Here is a 21,179-nt window from a genome sequence, read left to right as displayed (position 1 = left end):
ATTTTGTGACACATCATTGATATAATCAATGTAAGCACATTACTGGTGGTTTATACTAGACCCTCCATTGCTTTCCCCAATGTTACCATATTATTGCCATTATTGCTAACTTCTGCACTATCCTGCAACAAAAGCAAGGGACAGGAATAAACCCCAAACCCAGAATATTTATGGGATGAAAAATGTTTGTTTCTTCTTCTGACAATTTTCTTGGTCTACTCTGAAGTGATGCTTTTGACCTTTGAAACCTTAAATGGTTTGGACCAAATTATTCAAAGGTCCATCTCACCTCTACCTTGCCTCACTTGCCCATCTCTGAGAGCATATAGGTTAGGCAGGAGGGAGACAGAGGACCATGTTGCTTCAAGGGGCTGATAGGAGTTGTAGTCCAAAACAGCTGAAGGGCACCAGGCTGGCAGGGGTGGTAAAGATTCCCTTCTTTTCACTGGCTTTTCCTGAGTTTGATCTTTTCAGTTGTTGATTGGCTTTGGCTGTAGTTATGTACTGGATTGTCTTTTTCAAGGAGGGTGGATGTTTCCTTGCATTCTTTTGGCTTTTCTTACTGATATATATCTGCAGTTGTATTATATAGTTTCAAACTATGTAACATCCCCTGGGGTGGGGTTCCACCCTTAAGAAAGGGCTAAAAGTATTTTAAATAACTACATAACCATGAAGCAAATCAGTGCAGCATAATATAAAGCTGCTGCTCCACTTTGACGATATGGATCAAGACTTTCTTTCTTTCCTTCTTTCAATCAATCAATCAAACAAACAAACAAACAAACAAACAAACACCATAATCCTTTCTTTCTGTTCCACTGCTGGACCAGGGTTACGCCCGCCTGCTCCTACGCTTGCTGCCGGCAGGGGCCGCTGCAGGGCAGGGAGCGGCGGGCGAGTGGCACGGCAGGGCGGCGAATAACCTGCAGGGGGCGCCTCGAGCTCGCGGGGCGGCGGGCGCGTATTGCAACCCGAGCCTGGCGAAGGCGTGGCGGCCGGCCGGGGGCGGGCTGGGGCGGCCGGGGCAGAGCAGAGCCAGCCGCGGCATCCCGCAGTAGGAGCTGCGCCCTCGCCAGCCTCGCCATGCAGCCCCAGCCGGCTCTCAGCCTCAACCACGGCCCCGCAGGTGAGACGCGGAGGAGACGAGGTCTGCTCTCTGGGGCGCTTCTGGAAGCTGGGAAGTGCAGCTGCCTGGGTTGGGAGGGAGACTGGAGGCGCGCCCACCTTCGAGGGTCCAAACCGGGGGCGGGGAGCCAGCCTCGACCGGAGGGTTGTGGGGAGATTTAGGACAGGCAAAAGTAAGGCAAACTATGGAACTCGCTGCCGCAGGAGGCAGCGAGTGCCCCTGTTTTGGGTGGCGTGGCATTAAAAGAAGATTGAGCTAATACTGTATATGGAGGGGAAGGCTATCGACGGCTTCTATCGAGCCCTCTTTTGCAAGCGAAAGCTTGTTTTCTCCTGCTCTGGAGGATAGATCTGGAACCAATGGCTTCAATAAAGGAGATTCCGACTAAACATACGGAAAAAACTTTTGGCAGTAAGAGCTGTTCGACTGTGAAACAGTCTCCCTCGGGAGGTTGTGGACTCTCCTTCCTTGGAGGTTTTTAAGCAGAGGCAGTGGCGTAGCGTGGATTGTCAGCACCCGGGGCAAGGCAAGTAATTTGTGCCCCCTAACCCGTGGATTTGCGCCCCCTAACCCTAACCCCCAGATGTTGCGCCCGGTGCGGCCGGCCCCCCCTGCACCCCCCACGCTACGCCTCTGAGCAGAGGTTGGATGGCCATCTGTCATAGATGCCATAGCTGAGTTTCCTGCATTGCAGGGGGTTGGACTAGATGACCCTTGGGGTCCCTTCCAACTCTATGATTCTATAATTTGCTTATATATTTATTCCGAACACCGGTTGCTTAACACCACAGGAGGGGTGCAGTGCTACTCTTACGCTCAGGTCCTGCTTGAGGGTTTCACAGAAGAGGCACAGAAGAGACCAGGAGGCTGGACCAGATGGGCCCCCTTTGGCCTCATCCAGCACTGCAGGGCTCTTCTGGCGTTCTTACCCTTCTGCAGTGAGGCTCTCCCAGGGCAGACGTCTGCCCTCTCCAAGGGGTGGATGGAGAGGCGGGGGATGGGGGACAGGAATCCGGAGCCGACCATTTTAACTAGCCCTCCCCAGGTAGAAGAGGGGGTCTCCCCAGTGTTTCATCTGCCACAGTTGGAGCTGCTTGTCTTGCCTCCAGGCCCCCTGACATCTCCAAGCACAGACTAGACTCTTGTCTGAAATCCTGGAGAGCTCCTGCCAGTCAGTGTTGACAGTGCTGAGCTCAAGTGACTCAGTCGAAGGGGGGCTTCCTGTCTTCCTCCTCCATCGCTCAGAAGACTTCCTTACATCCCAGGTGGCACCATTTCTTCCTGATGGTGTCACAGGAAGATGGGGTTGTATGAGGGATATAACAGCAATGCTCATTGATTCCCCATGAAATTTCCTTCTTCCCTTTCTTTCTGGAGATTGGAGAGCAGGGAGGAGAGAGGAAGGAAGGTTGTTCCACCTTTTATTCTTATGTATCTGTTTCATTTATATGCCACCTTTTTCTCCCAGGAGCTCAATGCAGCATCCCCCTCCTCATTTAATCCCCGCAACAACCCTGTGAGGTTGGTTAGGCTGAGAGGCAATGACTGGCCCCCAGTGAAGCTCTCTCACAAGTCCTAGCCCAGCACTAACCACTGTGCCATGCTGGCTCTCTCTAGGGCTAAAGTGAGATTCCCAGCTGGGGGGCAGGTCCCTTTGCGTATGGGGGGTGGCTGGAAGGGGCTGCCCTGAACTGTGTACCATCAGCAGAGAAGCCTCTGGCCTCTAAGGTAATCCCTGGGTGGGAAAAGGTCCCCTGGAACCACTGGAATTCCCAGAGGTGCGTGCATCTTAAAGACGGCTTTTCATCCCAGTCTATAAAAGGTGTTGATGGGAAGCAGGTGTTTGCTACTGAGAGAACCCATTTCAGGAATCAAAACAAAACAGATATCCTCGGGCTGAACCCATAGCTATAGGGAGAATGAAGCCTCAGAGTTTCACAAAATTCTTCAAACTGTAGCAACTCCTCTATCTAGGCCTGCCACATACCCTTTTATATACTCTTTGTAAGCTGCTTTGAGGATTTCCGAGTGGCATGTAAATTTTATGAAATAAATATATAAATATTCTTGGCCACCTGTATTTTGGGACCAAGACAGCAACTGGAGGTTCTCCTTGTCTTGTGGCATACACAGTCCTCAACTCACTGAAAACAGGGAGTCTTAGCATAAATTGCTAGCTTAAAACACAGTTATGCGGGGGGTTTTCCTCCGTTCAGATGGAAGTTGGTTTCAGGGGAAATGCGTCAGGTTGCGGTATTTTATAAGAAACGGCAGGATTGGTATGGCATATGAGTAGTGTTGTGTGTAAACCACTTTCCAAACCCGCAGTAGGTGTATGTGGGATGCAGAGTAAACAGGTGCAGTGTGGTGCAATGGTTAGTGCGCTGGACTGGGGACCTGGGAGACCAGGGTTCAAATCCTCATTCCGTCATGAATCTCACTGGGTGAGTTTGGGCCAGTCACTGCCTCTCCATCTAGCCCACCTCACAGGGTTGTTGTGAGGATAAAGCACAGACTGACACACGAGAGAGAGAGAGAGAGAGAGAGGGAGAGGGAGAGGGAGAGGGAGAGGGAGAGGCCTGGTTGGTCTCAGCCAGACATTGGGCATTCAATGTGCCACCAGCCCCATCCTGTGCAAACAAACGCTCCGGGGAGATTCAGCAGAGGTCCTCCTCCCCTTTCACTTTCAGTCAACTCTTGGAATTTTTTTTTAAATTCAATGCCAACTGACCTACGCAGTTCTAGGAAATGTTCTCAAGTAGCCAGTCATTGTGATGATTGTTCCCTATGGCTTTTAACAGGGGGAGTGGCCTGACTCTTACTTTATTTATTTACCAAGAGTATTTTTATAGACCTCCCTCTGCTAAAATTATCAGGGTGGTATACAGCAATATAAAAGTCGGGCCAGGCCTGAGTCTTACCATGGGGAAAAGGAATATTTGTCTTTATTTGGTCCCCTCCCCATCTCAGAGGTTGGTCTTGGTGTACTGAACACACAGCACAAATGGAAGGCTGTGGTTTTAAGAACAAAACAGCTCTAGGAGTAGGAAGGAGGGGCCAGCAAGTGTCAGAAGGGGCAGGGGGGGGAGAGACCCCTTTCAGGGAGGCTACAGCAGTGGAGTGCCAGCATTGGCAAAGGGTTAGCCTAGATGTCCTCTGAGGTCCCTGCTGACACTGTGTTTGTATTATTAAAGGCTCAACGGGTATCTGTGGCTCAGCTGGGGCCTCTGACAGTTTAAACAGGTTTGTGGCTGGTTTTAGATGTGCAGCACAGGTTTTCTGATTAAGCCTGCCATGAGAACGTCAAAAGAACCTGCTGGGTCAGGCCAATGGGGACTTTCTGGTGCAGCATCCTCTTCTTCCTGCGGTCAACCAGAAGCTCGTTACAGGAAAGCTCGTTGCAGGACCTGAGCACAAGAGCCCTCTCCCCTCCTGTGGTTTCCAGCAACTGGTATTCAGAAGTATTACAGCCTTCCAACATGGGGGCAGGATATTGGCATCATGGCCAGTAGCACTGACAGCCCTCTCCTTCACGAATTTGCCTAATCCTCTTTTAAAGCTGCCTAGGTTGGTGGCCATCACTGCCTCCTGTGGAAGTGAGTTCCACAGCTTAGCTATGTGCTGCTGGAAGAATGACTTCCTTTTGTCTGTTCTGTTCTGAGTCTTCCAATGTTCATCTTCCCTGGGTGTGCACAAGTTCTAGTGTGATGACTGTCTCAATGCTATGTGGAATTTTATAAACCTCTGGTCTGGATAGCTCAGTTGGTTAGAGCATGGGGCTGATAATGCCAAGGTTGCAGGTTCAATCCTTGTATGGGGCAACTACATATTCCTGGGCTAGATGATCCTTACAACTCTGCAATTCTGTAATTCACCTCTGACTCACCTTTTCTCTGAATGAAAAAGTCCCTAACGCTGCAACCTTCCATCATAGGAAGAGTTGCTCCATCCCCTTGATCATTTTGCTTGCCCTCTTCTGAACCTTTTCCAACTGTACAATATCCTCTACAACAGGGGTGGCCAACTCTCAAGAGACTGCAACCTACTTTCAGAATTAAAAACTGGCAGTGATCTGCCCCTGTTTTGGGGGGGGGGGATTCAGCTCAAAGTTGTTGAGCGTTTTTAGAAGTTAAAAATAGCTTTTTTGGGAGGGGAACTTCCATGGGGGTGGATTAAAGGCAAGGGACAAAGGGGTAAAGTCACTCACAAAAAGATTGCTGTGGATGAAAACAGCAGCACAGAGAAAGCTCCGTCTTCCCTTCTAGAGGTCAAATAACAATGGAGGGCAGGGCAGGAGTCAGTTTTAGTGACCCTAAGGAAAGGGAACCAGAGATCAGCCGCAATCTACCAAAACCTCCTGGGGATCTACCAGTAGATTGCGATTGACCTGTTGGACATCCCTGCTCTACAACAGTGTTTTTGCACCTGGCTTTCAACCACTTGCAACCAAGTGAAGATGCCTGAGCGCCAGGATAGCACCTGACATCTCCACCATCTGGAGATCATTGGATCTGGGTTGTTTTCACACACCAATACCCGATCCTGTAGAATTCTATCAGTTATATTTTATCTGCACAATTGGAATGCGTTTCTGGAACCAAAATGCTTCTTCTGTGCAGCCTGAGCCAGAAGAGACACCATTAAAGAAAAAGAGGTTGAAATAGGCCAATATATATGTGGGCTTTCCCGGTTTCAAGTCACTTTTCTTCTTTTAAGTTCTCAAAGCTCTTAACCTAGCTCAAGGTTGCCATCTAAACTTGAAATATGTTTAACTGAGGATCACAGTCAGTCCATCATCTGAAAAAGAAGACTTTAGAGCCATCTTGCCCTCAAATGGCAACTAGACGTTCCGTTTTGGCGACTCCAACCTTGGTTTAAGGAGCCACTGGGTGCCTAGCTTATATATCTGAGTTTCTAACACTGCTCTACAATATCCAGTGCCTGCAATATCCTTGCTTTTTGCTTTGTGTTTCCCCCTCCAAAGTGTCGGCCATCAGCATGGCGCCTGCCAAGAAGATCAAGGCCAAGCTCAAGAAGACATTGCCCGTGACCGGCCCCCAGGCGCCTACCTTACGGGAGCTGATGCACTGGTACTGCATGAACACCAACACCCACGGCTGTCGACGCATCGTGGTCTCGCGGGGGCGCCTGCGCCGCTTCCTGTGGATCCTGCTCACGCTGACCGCCGTGGGACTGATCCTGTGGTACTGCACTCAGCTGGTCCTCAACTACTACAAAGCCTCTGTCTCTGTCACGGTCCAGTTCCACGCACTCCCCTTCCCAGCCGTCACCATCTGTAACATCAACCCCTACAAGTAAGTGAGGCTCAGCATCCAGGAAAGCTCCCCCAAGCCTGCCAGTGGACAGGGACAGCGAAGGGTCAGGATCAGGCCAGGCTGCTTTCAGCACAGTCCTGCTCAAGAACTTGGAATGTGGAGTCAGGGAGGTGACGCCTTGGGTGGAATAAATAATGGCAACTTATAACAGCAGCATTTAATTATTATTTGGAGCGCTCAGAGAGCTCCAATTCACAGTTCCCTGCCCTGGTCTTTAAGATCCCCTAAAGCAGCCCTGCACCTCACCTGTGGATCTCCCTGCATAGGGAGGCCTCTCCGGCCTCTTTGGGGAAACAAGTAAAATCATCTTTTAGGAGGGATTCTTCCTTCTCTTGAAAATGCCCAAAGTAGGAAATGTTGCCCTGCAAACCTGTGACACAAGTGTGGCGGTTGCAGTTGTATTTTGGTTAACAATCTCTTTGGACTTGTTTGAGAATTGCCATGGTGGAATGTCATGTATTTTGTGTCTTGTGGTTTGTAAGACGCTCTGAGAGTTTTGAATAATAATAACATTTCCATTGCAATTTGCATTGCATAGGATCATGCCGTGAGGGACGTGTACAATAAAATAGTAACGAATGTTAATCGCCCCAGAAATATTGACAATAACCCTGCAAAGTAGGCTACTGTTAAATGTCCGGCTTGTGAACCTGATCCCTATGGGGCTTGTGTCATCTTGCTGCTGGACTATGGGAGTGGGTGGGGTGATTTTACATTCATCGAAAAGTGGCGTTTTATGTTCTTGTTTGTCGGGTTGTCACAGTAAGTAACAATCCATCAATCCAAATTAAACATACCTATTGATATAAGCAGATCTTATGCCCAAATAGATATCCAAGCAAGGTGGGTGATTATAAGACATATTTCCTAGTGTCAAAAGTGCAGGAAGATCTTTGGACTGTTGAGTGATGAGTGGCAGCTGTTTATCCTTCCCACTTTGAAGCACAAGTCTGCTTTAAAATAATCGTGTGTCAGTCTTGGTCCTTGAGCCCAGTGCTGGGCTGAGTGGATGCACCCAGATCCTGGCTATCTGATTTTAACAGGGGGCCCCCCTCCCCGTTCTCCTTGTAGCAAAAGATCTTGCCCCCTGTAGCAACAAGATCCCCTGTCTGTCTCCCGGTAGGTACAGTGCCATCAAGAAACACCTGGCCGAGCTGGACAAAGAGACAGAGAACGCGCTGAGGTCCTTGTATGACTTTTCTGGAAGTAATATCAGGGAGCGTCGTGATGCTGGTGATCCTGAGCCAAGGGAGGACAGGAAATTCCACAGATACTTTCCCTTGACGAATTTAGACAACCTCACACACCAGCAGCCTTTTCCAAATCCCTCCTCTGGTTCCAAACGGCGCATGGAGGCCAACATCATTTCGGGGGGCTCCAGCATCGTCAGCGTCAAGAACCCCCAGGATATTGTAGGATTCCAGCTGGTGAGTCGCCTTGCTCTGTGGCCTATGGGAGAATAATAATAATAATAATAATAATAAATTTTTATTTATATCCCGCCCTCCCCAGCCAAAGCCGGGCTCAGGGCGGCTAACAACAATCAAATAAAGAATCAAATAATAACACATTCTAAAAATATTTCATTATAAAAATTAGTTAAAATCAAATTGATGGCAACCGATTAAACAAAATTTAATCAGCTCTGTTGAGTCGGGTGACAGCCTTACATTTGGGGCCGGCGGGCTTGGCACAGGCAGGAGGGAACTCTAGGAGATGGGGAGCCCCATGCAGTGCCTTTGGGGCTTTTTCCGAATCATTTTCCATCCCCATGGCCACAGCCTTCCTCAACCCAGTGCCTTCCAGAGGTTTTGGACTACATCTCCCATCAGTCCCAGCATGAAGCGGCCATGTGGTGCTAGGGCTGCTGGGAGATGTAGTCCATCTGGAGGGCAGTGGACAGGCTTGTGAGCTCAACAAGTGCCCTTCGCAGGCTCAGACCTGCACCTTGGATTGTGCCCAGAACTTCACCATAGGAAAAGGTGCCACTTGCCTCCTGAAATGTGGCTGGCAGCAGCCTGGAGTGAGTTGGGGGCTTTCCTGTTGTAGCCCCTGCTCAGCGGAAGCCCCTGCCAGGCAACCTTGGTTGTTCTCCACTTTGGGCATCTCCAATTGAGGCAGAAAGCAGGTTATAAATCCTACTGCAAACAAATATAAATACTGTATACACATTAATTAGCTCAACAAACAAATGCGACAAGGTGTCCCTCCTGTCTCACAGTTGAATATGTCTTGCCTGCAGAGTAACGAGTCACCCACAGTTCCAAGGCTGGATCAGAGAGATTTTCTTTCTGGGTCCAGGCATCTGAGGATTGTGCTCATGCCTTCTCTCTCTTTCTGAATGACTATTGTCATTTTATTTGTTGCATTGCTATCCCACCCAACGTGGTTCTCCCCCTCCTCATTTAATGCCCAGAACAAACCTGCGAGGCAGATGAGGCCGAGAGGCAGTGACTGGCCCATGGTCACACCTAGTGAGCTTCATGGCTTGAGTGTCAGGATTTGAACCCTGGTCTCCCGGGTCCTAGGCCAACACTTTAGCCACTGCACCGCGCTATTCTGTGCTGAGCCACCTACCTATTTCCACACTGCAAGGCAGCGTATGCATCTGTGGGGCAGCCCCTTGGCCTGCCTGCTTGCCTGAGCCCCTGCTTTCTCTTCCTTCCAGTGTGACTCCCACAACAAGAGTGACTGTGCCCTTTACACCTTCAGTTCGGGTGTCAACGCCATCCAGGAGTGGTACAAGCTGCATTACATGAACATCATGGCCCAAATCAGTGCTGAAGAGAAAGTGAACATGAGCTACTCGGCAGAGGAGCTCATCTTGAGCTGCTTCTTTGACGGCCGTTCCTGCGATGCCAGGTCAGTCACTGGGAACAGAGCGGGGGCAGAGCATGCTCCAGCACTGGAGGTGGAACATGTCTAATGCAAATTAAAAGTGCTTTAGATATGGGAAGTTTAATAGGGGCTTTTCTCTAGCATCCTTGGCGAGGCCAGACAGAAGTGAGATACACACCAAATTGGCCTTGTGCAGTTGGACAGGTGTTGACTGCAGAGCTCTCTGGCCTCATGTGTGTCTTTTTAAGGACCACCTTTCAAGCCTTCACGGTTTGTGAAGGTCGGTGGCTGGAGCAGGTTTTAGCTGAGTTCTTCTGCTGGTGAACATTTGAGGCAGTACAGAACAGAAGCCACGAGGGCAGTGCCCTTTCTGCAGCAGTGTCCAAAATGTCATCTCACCCATTAGCTTAGGACTGCATATATAGATGTTTCTGCATGGCAACCCACCTGGTCTGCCTTGTGGTTTCCAGGTGGCAGCCTTACAGCCCACCCTCTGGGATCTGCCTCCCCAAAGCATCTGTTTCCCCATCAATCTGTGGGGAGAACAGGCCTGTTCAGGTTCCCAACTGGGTAGTGGTGAGTCATGCCAAAGATCTTGCCATTGCAAGCGGAAGCCTAGTCGTCACTCGACTCAACCCACCATTCCTGCTTAGCCACTTGTTGCATTAACCCATCCTTCCCCAATCTGGTGCTCGCCAGATGTTCTCAGTGGGGACCATATACCCTTAAGATGTTGTTGTTGTTGTTACTCATTAAACTTATTAGTTTCTCTTTTTTTCACAGAATAACTCAAAGTGACTTAGAACAGCAACAGAAATAAATAACACATACCAGTACATTATGTCAGGGATTCCTTTGTTGTGATTCCTCCATTGCAAAGGGTTGGACTAGATGTCCCTTGGGAGATCCTTCCAGCTCTATGATTATATGATTCTAAAATCAGCATAAAATGGAAACCTAAAACTCATTCATATTTTTAAAAGGCAGGACCGAAACATCCCACCCACTGAAGGAGGGCACAAATAATGAAAACCCAAAGGTCTAGCAGAATATAAACGTTTTTTGCCTGGCCCCAGGGTTAAGTTGATGGTGCCAGGCATTCTTCCCTGTAGAGCCATCACTGAGAGGGGCTGTTCTTGTGTCGACACCCTCCACACCTCCCCCAGAAAGATCCCTCTTTGCTGCCTCCCACTCCCCATGACATTTTTTAAGAGTTGGGCATCACCCAAATAATTTCAAAACTCTTTGTCCTTGTCTGTTCGGAAGCTGAACAAAAGTCCCTGCAGAAACAGTTTATTTTTAATGCAGTTCATGTTAATTGGGCAATTTAAGCTCTTTTGTTGAGTTTATCTACAGTAGGTGGGGTGAAGTGCTTTTGAAAAATAAATATGTCTTTGGTCGGCGCCAGGAACTTCACGACATTCCACCATCCGATGCACGGGAACTGCTATACCTTCAACAGTGGGCAGAACGGAAGCATCCTGAACACAACCACCGGAGGCAGTGAATATGGTAAAGGAGCCCTCCAGACAGTTTGCCTGTTTGATCTCAGTTGTGAGTAGGTGTGGGTGGACCTAGATTCTTGTCCTGAGCTCTGTAGCCTCTATGCAGAGTGCTAAGAGAACATGTCCACTCGATCACTTCAACTAGCAGAACTGATCCTGTTACAGATGCCACCTAACACCCACTCCACATTTGCAAGAAATCAGCCTTTCCTCGTGGCAGCACCTACACTCTGGAAACTCCCTGCCTATTGCTATCAGTCAGGCTTCACTGTACTCTCGTTGGCACCTGCTAAAACCAGTTTTGTTTAGGCAAGCCTACCCAGACATGTAGAATGTGGATGTATGTTTTAATCTGTTTTAGTTTATTGCTGTTTTTCTCTTTCAAATGTTGTCAAGAGATGCTTTTAGTGATAACTTTATTGTATTTTCCTCTTTGCAAACTGCTTTGAGGGGAGAGAGAGAGAGAGAGAGAGAGAGAGAGAGAGAGAGTTTTACAACCAAGCAGTGGATAAATTTTATGGGGGGGAAACCTAACTAGCTAACTAAGGGAAGCCTACAAAGTCCCAGCTGCATCCAACTGCTGCTTCTCCCACCCTGCCCCCTTCCTCCCCTCCATGGATGGTCTTACCTGACCTGAATCTTGCATCCAAGCCTCTTTTCCACCATTAAGATTTGACATTTGAAATATTACTTGTCTGGGTAGCTGGTCCCTAGTGGACTGGTGTGAATCTGTATGTGTACCCCTACATTCCTGGCCCCCCCCCCCAGAAAAAAGCACTGCTCTTGAGGGGCTTAAGTTCACAATTTTGCAAGCAAATACACATTAGGGGATTTCCTGTACCAGTCGCTGCCACTTTAGCTGAGACCTTCTGGCTTGTAAAGGACCTCATTTCCCCCTGGTAAATCTGCCCAGACCTGGACATCAACACGTGCCACCTCCGAGGGAGTTTCGGAGGGTGTTGATGAGAGAATGGAGCCTTCTCTGCTGTAGTTCGCTGCCTATGGAACGCTCCTTCAGGGAGGCTCACCTGGGGCCAAACCTGCTATCATTGGTTCCAAATGTGCTATATTTTTGCGAGGAGTTGGGGCAGCAACACTGATATGATTCTACTGTTAGATCTGTTTTTATTAACATTTGCATGATTTTTTTTTTTATTGTTTAAAGATTTCGATTGTGAATTGCTTCGGGACTTTTGTAGTGGAAAGCAACGTAGAAATCTAATATACCCAGGTTTGCGGCTGACCACCGTTTTGCACTGCCAAGTAATTGCCTGGCTTTGCCCAAACTCAGCAGACTGATCTGTCTGCCTGCATGGATTTTTACATTTTGGTTTGGCTAAATTTTTCGCTGCTATTTTTTTTTTAAAAAAGGTGCATTAGCTTATTTTGTTAGCTGCTTCAGGTGCTGCGCAGAGAAGCAAAGGAGAGAACGGGAGACGCAATAGTTTAGCTGGCAAGTCTCATCCCGTGTGCCCTGACTTTTTTTGGCCCCCGTCCCCACAGGGCCTTCTCCTCCTCTTCCTCCAGAGCCTCTCTTGGTCCCGTACCTTCCACTAGACTGGCCTAATCCTGTGCTCCTTCCTTTACACAGGGCTGCAGGTGATCCTGTATATAAATGAAGCAGAGTACAACCCTTTCTTGGTGACATCTACGGGAGCGAAGATAGTGATTCACGGCCAGGATGAATATCCCTTCATCGAAGACGTCGGCACTGAGATAGAGACGGCCACAGCCACCTCTATCGGGATGCACTTTGTGAGTGGTGCTGCTGGAGCAGAACCCTGGGCAGATTCTGCTCTCGGGTGTCCAGGAAACCCCCCTCCCAACATACGGCTGTCCAGTGCTCAGAGCTTTCCAAACTTTTCATGTTGGTGGCATGCTTTTTAGACATGCATCATTTCACGACACAGTAGTGCAGTTTTATTAGCAAACCAGGAGGCTAAACTAACCCCTTATAAGTGATACGGACACATACATAAATTGTAATATAGTGGTACCTCAGGTTAAGAACTTAATTTGTTCTGGAGGTCTGTTCTTAACCTGAAACCATTCTTAACCTGAGGCACCACTTTAGCTAATGGGGCCTCCTGCTGCCGCTGCGCCGTGGGGGCGCAATTTCTGTTCTCATCCTGAAGCAAAGTTCTTAACCCGAGGTACTATTTCTGGGTTAGCGAAGTCTGTAACCTGAAGCGTCTGTAACCTGAAGCGCCTGTAACCTGAGATACCACTGTAGTGTGACACACCTATACACTGAGCTGATGTACTAATGTATCGCAGCACACACTTTGGAAAGCTCTGCCCTGGCTGGAGGCCGTTTTGGAAGAGACTTTCTTTGCCATGTTCTTTGTCCTGTGTGGCTGTGACTAAGGGTCAGGGCTGCATTAAAAGGAAAAAAAGATCTCAACTTGCATGGCCAATGATGGGGCCTGGAGTCCAGCAATACCTGGAGGACCACAGATGTTCACTCCACCCCCGAAAGTGAAACTATGAAGTGTCTACCCAATGAAATATTAGATATACATAAGACATTGTCAGGTCTTATGAGGGAGTTCATCCATACTTCAGAGGTACAACATCTGCTTCAATCCTGGGCATTGCCAAGTATTTTTATTTATTTATTACTGATCTTTCAGGATGTAAATCCTGCCAAACCTCCTTTGGGATGCCAGGCCTGGCTTTGGCCTCTTGGGATAGAAAATCCTGATAGCACACAATAGAGTGCACCTGAGCATGTGCAAAGTGCCTTTCCAGCACCCACACCTCTGGGGTTAAAGGAAGAAGCACAAGCGCAACCCAGGATGCCTCTTCCCTGCCCCACACACCCCTCTCCCATCACACACCCCACCTTGGCAGGCTCATACCAACAGAGTTCTTCCTTTCTGACCCACAGACAAAGTCCAAAAGACTCGGCTATCCATACAGCAACTGCAAAGAGGATGGGTCTGACGTCAATGTAAAGAAGCTATACAAGAACAAAACCTACTCTTTGCAGGTGAGTCATGTGTGGTGGCCGGGGTGTGGGAGTATGAGAAGTGATCCCATGCTCTTGCATACCCCCAAGGAATACGGGGGGGGGGGGGGAGTAAATTGCACCCATGCAGCCTGGAGCCCCAGGACCTCTCTGCCTCATGGTTTCACGCAGCCTGCACCAGCAACCGCAATGGTTCGGGCTGATGGAAATTGTAGTCCAAAATGACCATGCTGGCTGGGGGCTCATGGGAGTTGTAGTCCACAACATCTGGAGGGCACTGACAGACACCCTGCTTGATTTCTCCCCCTCGCAGACCTGCCTCCATTCCTGCTTCCAGAATGAGATGGTGAAAAAGTGCGGCTGTGCCCAGTACGCCCAGCCCCTGCCCGATAATGCCGAGTTCTGCAACTACAAGAAATATCCAGACTGGAGTAAGTCTTCCCATCACTCCACCTGCCCCCCTCCTCCAGAGGGGGCTTAAGTTTCTCTGAGACGTCTCTTTCCAGGAGTGCATCCCACTCTGCCTTGAGTCCAATGTGAGCTCTTTGTTGCCATCCATAATTTCAGGAGAAAACACCCTTCCTTGGGAAGCCATAGCTCTGGGCCTAAACCAGACTTTAGGCAAGAAGAGGCTCCTGCTGCCCTCTCGCCTTCCACACACATCTGCGTACATGGCCTGCTGCCAAGCTGCCCTTCATAATCCATCGTCATCATCATGTTATTAGTATAGAATCATAGAATTAAAAGAGTTGGAAGGGGCCCCAAGGGCCACCCAATGCCCATCCAACCACTGCTTTCAAAACTCCAGTGAAGGAGAACCCACCACCTTCCGATGCAGTGGTGAACTTTGGGCTTTCAAATTTCAGTAGCAATTCCAAAATTCAGTGCCCCCCCCATTGTTGCAGTGTCCTCTCAGCTCAGCACCCAGTGCAGGTGAACCAGTCGTGCTCCGCTAAATCCGCTTCTGTCCAGAGGCGCTAAGAGCTGTCCACTGTCAAACAGCTCTTAGCGCCAGAAGGTTCTTCCTGGTGTTTAGCTGGAATCCCTTTCTTTAGTTGGAATCTCCTTTGTTATGCCACCCTTCCATAAAAAGAATCGTGCCCAAAGCAGCTCTTCAAGCCGGAATTGCATCTCAGGAATCACCCATTGCAGGAACAATTTCACAATAGCATCCTGAAACAACAACGTAACAGCAAATATAGCAACATACAAGAAAAACACTCACACCCACATTTCGGAGCTATAAATAAAGCCAGATTGCATTAACAAGATGACTCTGTTCTAGCCATACCAAAAATAGCAAGGAGGTTGGACCCGTTTCTCTTGGGTCCCAGGAACACCCCCTCTCCTTGATGTTGCTCACAGTCCCCTTCCTGCAGCAGCTTCTCAGGAGGTTTCCAAAGGCAGGAGCCCCTTGCTCATTCCCAGCAGAAGGCAGGAGTGAAGACCATGCTTGTTGCCTTCTCCACCATGGTGTAGTGGTTAAGAGCGGTGAGCTTGTAATCTGGTGAACCGGGTTTGATTCCCCGCTCCTCCACATGCAGCTGCTTGGGCTAGTCACACTTCTTTGAAGTCTCTCAGCCCCACTCACCTCACAGAGTGTTTGTTGTGGGGGAGGAAGCGAAAGGAGAATGTTAGCCGCTTTGAGACTCCTTCGGGTAATGATAAGGCGGGATATCAAATCCATACTCCTCCTCCTCCTCCTCCTCCTCCTCCTACTATTCTTCTTCTTCTTCTTCTTCTTCTTCTTCTTCTTCTTCTTCTTCTTCTTCTTCTTCCTCTTCCTTGCCCAAGATGCTTCCTCAACAAAGTGGGAGCTTGCCTCTGTCCCGCGGTTGTCCCAAGACCTTTTTCCCCAGCCACGCTGGGATTTTTGCAGGATTGGTGGAGCCCGCTGGGCTGCTCCTAACAGCCTCCCTTCTCTCTCCCTCTTCTCTAGTGTATTGCTACTACAAACAGCATGAAAAGTTTGTGAAGGAGCAGCTGGATTGCCAGGGGAGCTGCACAGAGGCCTGTAGGTAAGTCATCGCCCCCCCCCCCACCATCCCTCTACCACCACCCTACAACTAGAATGCTCCAGGCTCCAATTACACCATGGCAACTTCCTGCATCCTTGATTTGAGTGGTTTTCCAAAGGGTGAAAGGGTCGGGTCTTCTGCCACTGGGGTCCCCGGAGAAGCCATCAGGGTGCTGAATCCTTTCCTCTATGCTTGCTCAATGCCTGCCTTGCCTCCCCAGCTTGAAAGAATGGACCCTCACCACCAGCCTTGCCCAGTGGCCTTCTTCAGCCTCCCAGGTGAGTGTCTCCCTCCCACAAGTCCTATTTGCCTTGATCTCCCTTTGCCTAGGATGTGGTGCCCTTTCTGCACAAAAGAGGGCTGCCCCCTTTCCTCCTTCCTGTTCATTTTATCCCTTGAAAACTTGGCTATAACATACCTGTCGACTGTCCCGGAAAAACACCCCGTTTTTTCTCTCACAAAAAGACAGTGACCAAAATGGCCGCCGCGATCTCACATGATTTCGGGCTGCACTTTTTCAGGCATGGTGCTCGAAAGCAAATACTTTTGGTCACTGTTTCAAAAACAAAAACAAAAAAACACTTTTGGGGGTCATGAACAATGCAGGTCAAGTGATTTGTGTGGGAGTGCAGCCTTGGAAGATCGTGTCTTGGTTTTTGGCCGGTTTATATTGTAAGGAATGCTGTAAAGTTTTATAACAGTAGATAGATCCAGGGGTTTGCAGTAGGTAACACCTCGTCAGCTTAATTGCTGATGACGTTGCCTTCATGCTTCAAGATACAAAGAGTTGCCCTTCCACAAGTATGTAAAGAAAACTGGAATAAGTAACATCTAATTCATTTTTTAAAAAAATTCTTGATGCAATACACATCCTTTTATCCTAGGTACAGTACTCCTTGTTTCAGACATAGGTTTCAGTCATAGGTTTGTGTTTCTGTATATCTTGCAAGTCAGGTGTGCCCCACCCCTTGTTCTCTCGTTTCTTATGACGGGACTTTTCACTTACCTTTCTGCATCTCATCGCAAGTATTCGGATAACGAGCTTTATAATTTCTTCATGTGAATGTAGCATCCCATGGCCTCCTGGGTTTGGTTTGGTTTTTACACATGTGTTTGTCTTGTGAAGTTCTATTCAATAAAAAATACTTTTTTAAAAAAAGATCTAGAAGTTCTACTTCTGGAGGGAATTAAGACTATAAATTATTTTGGGGTGGTGTCTTGTCTCTAAATTATTATTATTACTAAATATTATTATTATCCTATCAGACCGGGTGGCCCAAGCTAATTTGGATCCCTCCCAATATAATATTAAAACATTCTAAGATTAAAAACTTCCCTATATAAAGTTGCTTTCATTGTCTTCTAAAAGTCAAATAGTTGTTTATTTCCATGACCTCTGATGGGTGGGTGTTTAATTATTTTTTATTATTATTATTATTATTATTATTATTATTATTATTATTATTACTATTATTACTATTATTATTATATAAACTGTGACAAATCAGTCTCCTTTTTCTGGAATGTGAACACCCCAAGACCCAATTAACTATTAGATGGTCCCCTGGTATTAAGACTTGTTCCACCTCCTCGCAGTATTCTAAAGAATCTGAACAAATTGTTTCATTTGATTTTTTAAAAAAGAATGTGCCCCTTTCATATGTTCACCTGCACAGGCACAAGATCAGATGCAAAGCCCTCTCTTATGTGTAAATCCTGCCCTACCCAAGGAGCTCCTAAACCCCATGGGAGGACCAGGCTAAGGGACGGAGGCAGGGAGTTGGTTTGAAAGGCTGACAAGAAAAAAACGGGGACAGGAAAGGAAAGAGCTGTGAGTGAAGCAGTGGAGGGCAAGAGTCAGACCCAGGGCCAGCTGTCAGCTAAGCTGAGCCCCAGCCTGTGGGGCTTCGAAGGGCCCCTCCCTGCCCCTGCCCCGCCCCACCCGCCCATGATTTTTAGTACCTGGCACTTTTGAATAGGAGTCCAAGGGATGGTTACCTCCATCAAAGGGGCAGCGGTGGTGGCTGCCACATGCAAGTCTGGGCCCTACCCTAGGCACAGGGGCTGGTCCTTGTCAGCACAATTTCGAGGGGCCCCCAAAGCCCTGAGGAGAGGGGGGTGGCAAATGGGAAGGACAAGCTCACAGAGGAGACCACACAATTGTCCTGCTTGTGTGTTTCTTCCCTTTGGGGCATCGGGCAAGCCACTGAGAGAACAGGAAGCTGGGCTGAACTTCAGGAAGAAGTTTCTGAGGGTCAGAGCTGTTTGACCGTGGAACTGATTCCCTCGGAAGATGGTGGGCTCTCCTTCATTGGAGAGGGTTATCTGTGGGTGGATTATCTGCTGGGATTCTTCAGCTATGGTTCCTACACTGCAGAGTGTTGAACTAGATGAACCTTTGAGTACCTTCTAACTCAATGATTTTGTGACTGGATCCTTACCCAGCAGCATGGCTTTTCTGATGTTCGAGCATGTTCAATTAATTCTTGCTGTCTTCTTTTAAAGGATTGGATGCTCAAACTTCTGTCATGGGATAAATGGAACAACCGCGGTGAGACCTTTAAAAAGTAAGTCCCCCCCCCATCCCATAAGAAGCCATGGCTGCCTGTCCTAGGTGGGACACTGTTGCTTCCCAACCAGCCCTGCCTCATCCAGCTCCACTTCTCCTTCTCTCCCCCCTCCCCACAATTTATTTTCTCAGGGAAGACCTGGCAAACCTCGTGGTGTTCTACAAAGACTTGAACGAGAGGGAAATCAAGGAGAATCCAGCAAATGATGTGAGTGTTGCCTTTGGCCAACTTCTGAGTAGCCCCTTCTGGGAGGACACTTGCGGGCTCCTCCACTCAGGCTCAGGAAGGAGCTAATCCTGGCACCGTTAAGGGGAATCATCTCCCCATGGGCCCCAACCTGCCCCCCCTCTGGGTTGGTGGAGGGAGGCAGGAAGAGGGATCCATTTCCACCATACCTGCAGATTTTGCCCTAGTGTGGTGGAGAGAAGAGCCACAGCTCCATGGTCGTAGAGCACCCTCTTTGGAAGCAGAAGGCTCTAGGTTCAATCCCTGGCAATGTTTCCAGGTAGGAAGACACACCGTGAAGCCCTGGAGAGCCACTGCCAGTCATTGCTGAACAAGACAAGCCACTTATCTGGCTTAGTAGAAAGCAGCATCCAACAGTGACCATCATTCAGGGCCCATTTGCTTTGCACGAAGAAGGTCCCATGTTCAGTCCCAAGTGTTTTCTGTCAGGGTTGGGTGGGGCAAGAAGGCAGTGGAATGGAGAGAGTGTCCCTTCAGTGGCCAGGGAAGTGGGGAGCCTTCAGTGGTCCATGGAGCGTCCTGAGGCTGGGGTTTCCATACAGGGAAATGCTTCTCCGTGTAGAAATTAAACCCTGCCAGGAAACCCCCCAGGGGAAAACTGGTGACGAAGTGCTCCCTCTGTCCCTTTCCAGCCCGTCATTCTTGTCTCCAACATTGGGGGCCAGCTGGGCCTCTGGATGAGCTGCTCCATGGTCTGTGTCATCGAGATTGTGGAGGTCTTCTTCCTCGACACCATTTGCATCATCCTGCGCCGCCACTGGCAGAAGGCCAAGAAGTGGTGGCGGGGTAAGAACAGGGAGCAAGAGGAGGAGGAGGAAGAAGAAGAGACAGAGGCAGAAACAACCCCTCAAAATGGCCTGCAGGGCCACGACAACCCAGCCTGCACTGCAGACGACGACGACCTGCCCACCTTCAACACAGCCATGCGCCTGCCCCTCTCGCTGGAGCACCCACCCCCCAGGACCCCCCCACCCAACTACAGCACCCTGCGGCTGGCCAGCACCTTTCCAGAGCAGCTGGATGACACCCTGGAGGTCCGGACAACCCAGTGATGCCCTTGACCCCAGCAGGAAAGGCCGCTCCTTGGACTCGGCGGCTGGACTTACCCTCTGGCGGGACAGGGGACAGAAGCTGCTTGCCCGAAACAGAACTGCACCTGCTCTGTGCTCTGCCATTCTGCTAGCCAGACACTTGATGCCGTTTCTGTATTAATTCCCCCTCTGCCCCTCGCTGGGGGCGAGACAGGCTTTTTGCCGGGGCAGCTGCTGTCGCGATGCTCGGGTGTCCGAGAGCAGTTCCTGTCTGGAGGTGGGAGCTTAGTCCATGACCCTGGACACCCCAGACAACAGCTGCTCACTCTGTGGCAGAGAGCTGTGACTTCTTAGGGAAAGGACAAGTCCAGCTGCACCTTGACCCTCAGGCACGAAGATGGTTGTGGGTTCAGTAAGATCCAGGTTCCCTTTTGCTGTAGCTGAAAGCAGCTCCCTGGTTTCAGCTGGCCTGGAAGGGAGCTAAGTGCTGCCTTCAAGATTTTGCCTTTGTCCCAAAGCTGTAAAGGTTGGTTCTGAGAGCACACCTCGCAGAAGGAGCAGCCTTGGCTCTCAAGGGGTGCCTTTTAATCCTGCTTCTGAAAAGACCTGCATCCCCATGCCCAGCTACACCCACACATGCATCCCCCAGCCCTTCCAGGTGCACTTATCAGGGTACATTTTGCTGCCACCTCCTCCCTTGCAAGGTCCATCCACTGGAGAAGCTGGTAATACTGGGGGGCAGGACACCTCTCAATGCAGGCAGCTGGGAATCACATGTGGGGAGAAGGCTGTTGCTATTGTTGTGCTCAGGTCCTGCTTGCGGGCTCCCCATAGAGGCATCTGCCTGGCTGCTGTGAGAAAAGGGGGCTGGACTCCCGACAGGCTCCCTTTCACCTGATCCAGGGCCCTTTGGATGCAGGGGCCGTGGCAGAGGTGGCAAGCAGGAAGGAGTGGGAAAAAAAGACTTGGCTCATGTGCAATATATGGTGATGGTGTTTTTAAGCTTAATAATTTAACAACCGAGACAAACCCCTGGGAACTGTGGAAGGGGAGAAATGCCTTTAATAAATATTTGTAAGGAACAGCCTGTGTCTGTGCATGTGTGATCTTTTCCCCGGGAAATCGGGTAGGGCTGGAGCTAAGGATCTGGGACCTCCCTGGAAGCTGAAAGGGACTCCTGCCAGGGTCCTTCCACCAGCCAGAGCCAATGAAGGGGTGCAAGCATCTGCCTCCACAAAGTTCCCGGACACCGTACTCTCTGCTTTGCTCCAGTCATGAAACACTCTTCTGATGCTCAGCCTTGCCTCATTCCTGCTTTCAAACACATGGTGAGGTTGATTGATGGCAAACGAGGCAGCAGGGCTGGTGGGTGTAGGATTCTCAGCTCAGGCAGGAACTATTGTTTGCCCCCGGCACCATCCCAAACTTGGGGGGGGGGCCCTCTGGATGCTATTGCCTTGGCAGGCAGCATCATAAATCAAGGGCAGGGAGACTGTTACCATTTCCAAAGAGGTAGCGATGGAGGAGGGGGGGTC

At 49.4% G+C, this 21,179-nt stretch overlaps 1 protein-coding gene across 1 annotated transcript; it reads left to right on the top strand.

Moving 5' to 3' along the window:
- Positions 1-1,010: 1,010 nt before the first annotated feature.
- SCNN1G (sodium channel epithelial 1 subunit gamma) lies at positions 1,011-20,728 on the top strand. The gene is made up of 13 exons (XM_083474047.1): positions 1,011-1,129; positions 6,114-6,444; positions 7,589-7,892; positions 9,134-9,327; positions 10,712-10,815; positions 12,400-12,563; positions 13,699-13,800; positions 14,093-14,210; positions 15,719-15,797; positions 16,018-16,075; positions 18,303-18,364; positions 18,499-18,574; positions 19,246-20,728. Exons 1-13 carry the CDS (start codon positions 1,087-1,089, stop codon positions 19,663-19,665), a joined length of 2,055 nt encoding a protein of 684 aa, XP_083330173.1. The 5' UTR covers positions 1,011-1,086; the 3' UTR covers positions 19,666-20,728.
- Positions 20,729-21,179: the final 451 nt, after the last annotated feature.

Source organism: Podarcis liolepis, assembly GCF_965112155.1.
Source record: "Podarcis liolepis genome assembly, chromosome: 14".
NCBI classification, from domain to species: domain Eukaryota; kingdom Metazoa; phylum Chordata; class Lepidosauria; order Squamata; family Lacertidae; genus Podarcis; species Podarcis liolepis.
Note: the sequence above shows the minus strand (reverse complement) of the source record. Positions and strands in the feature narration are given on the sequence as shown.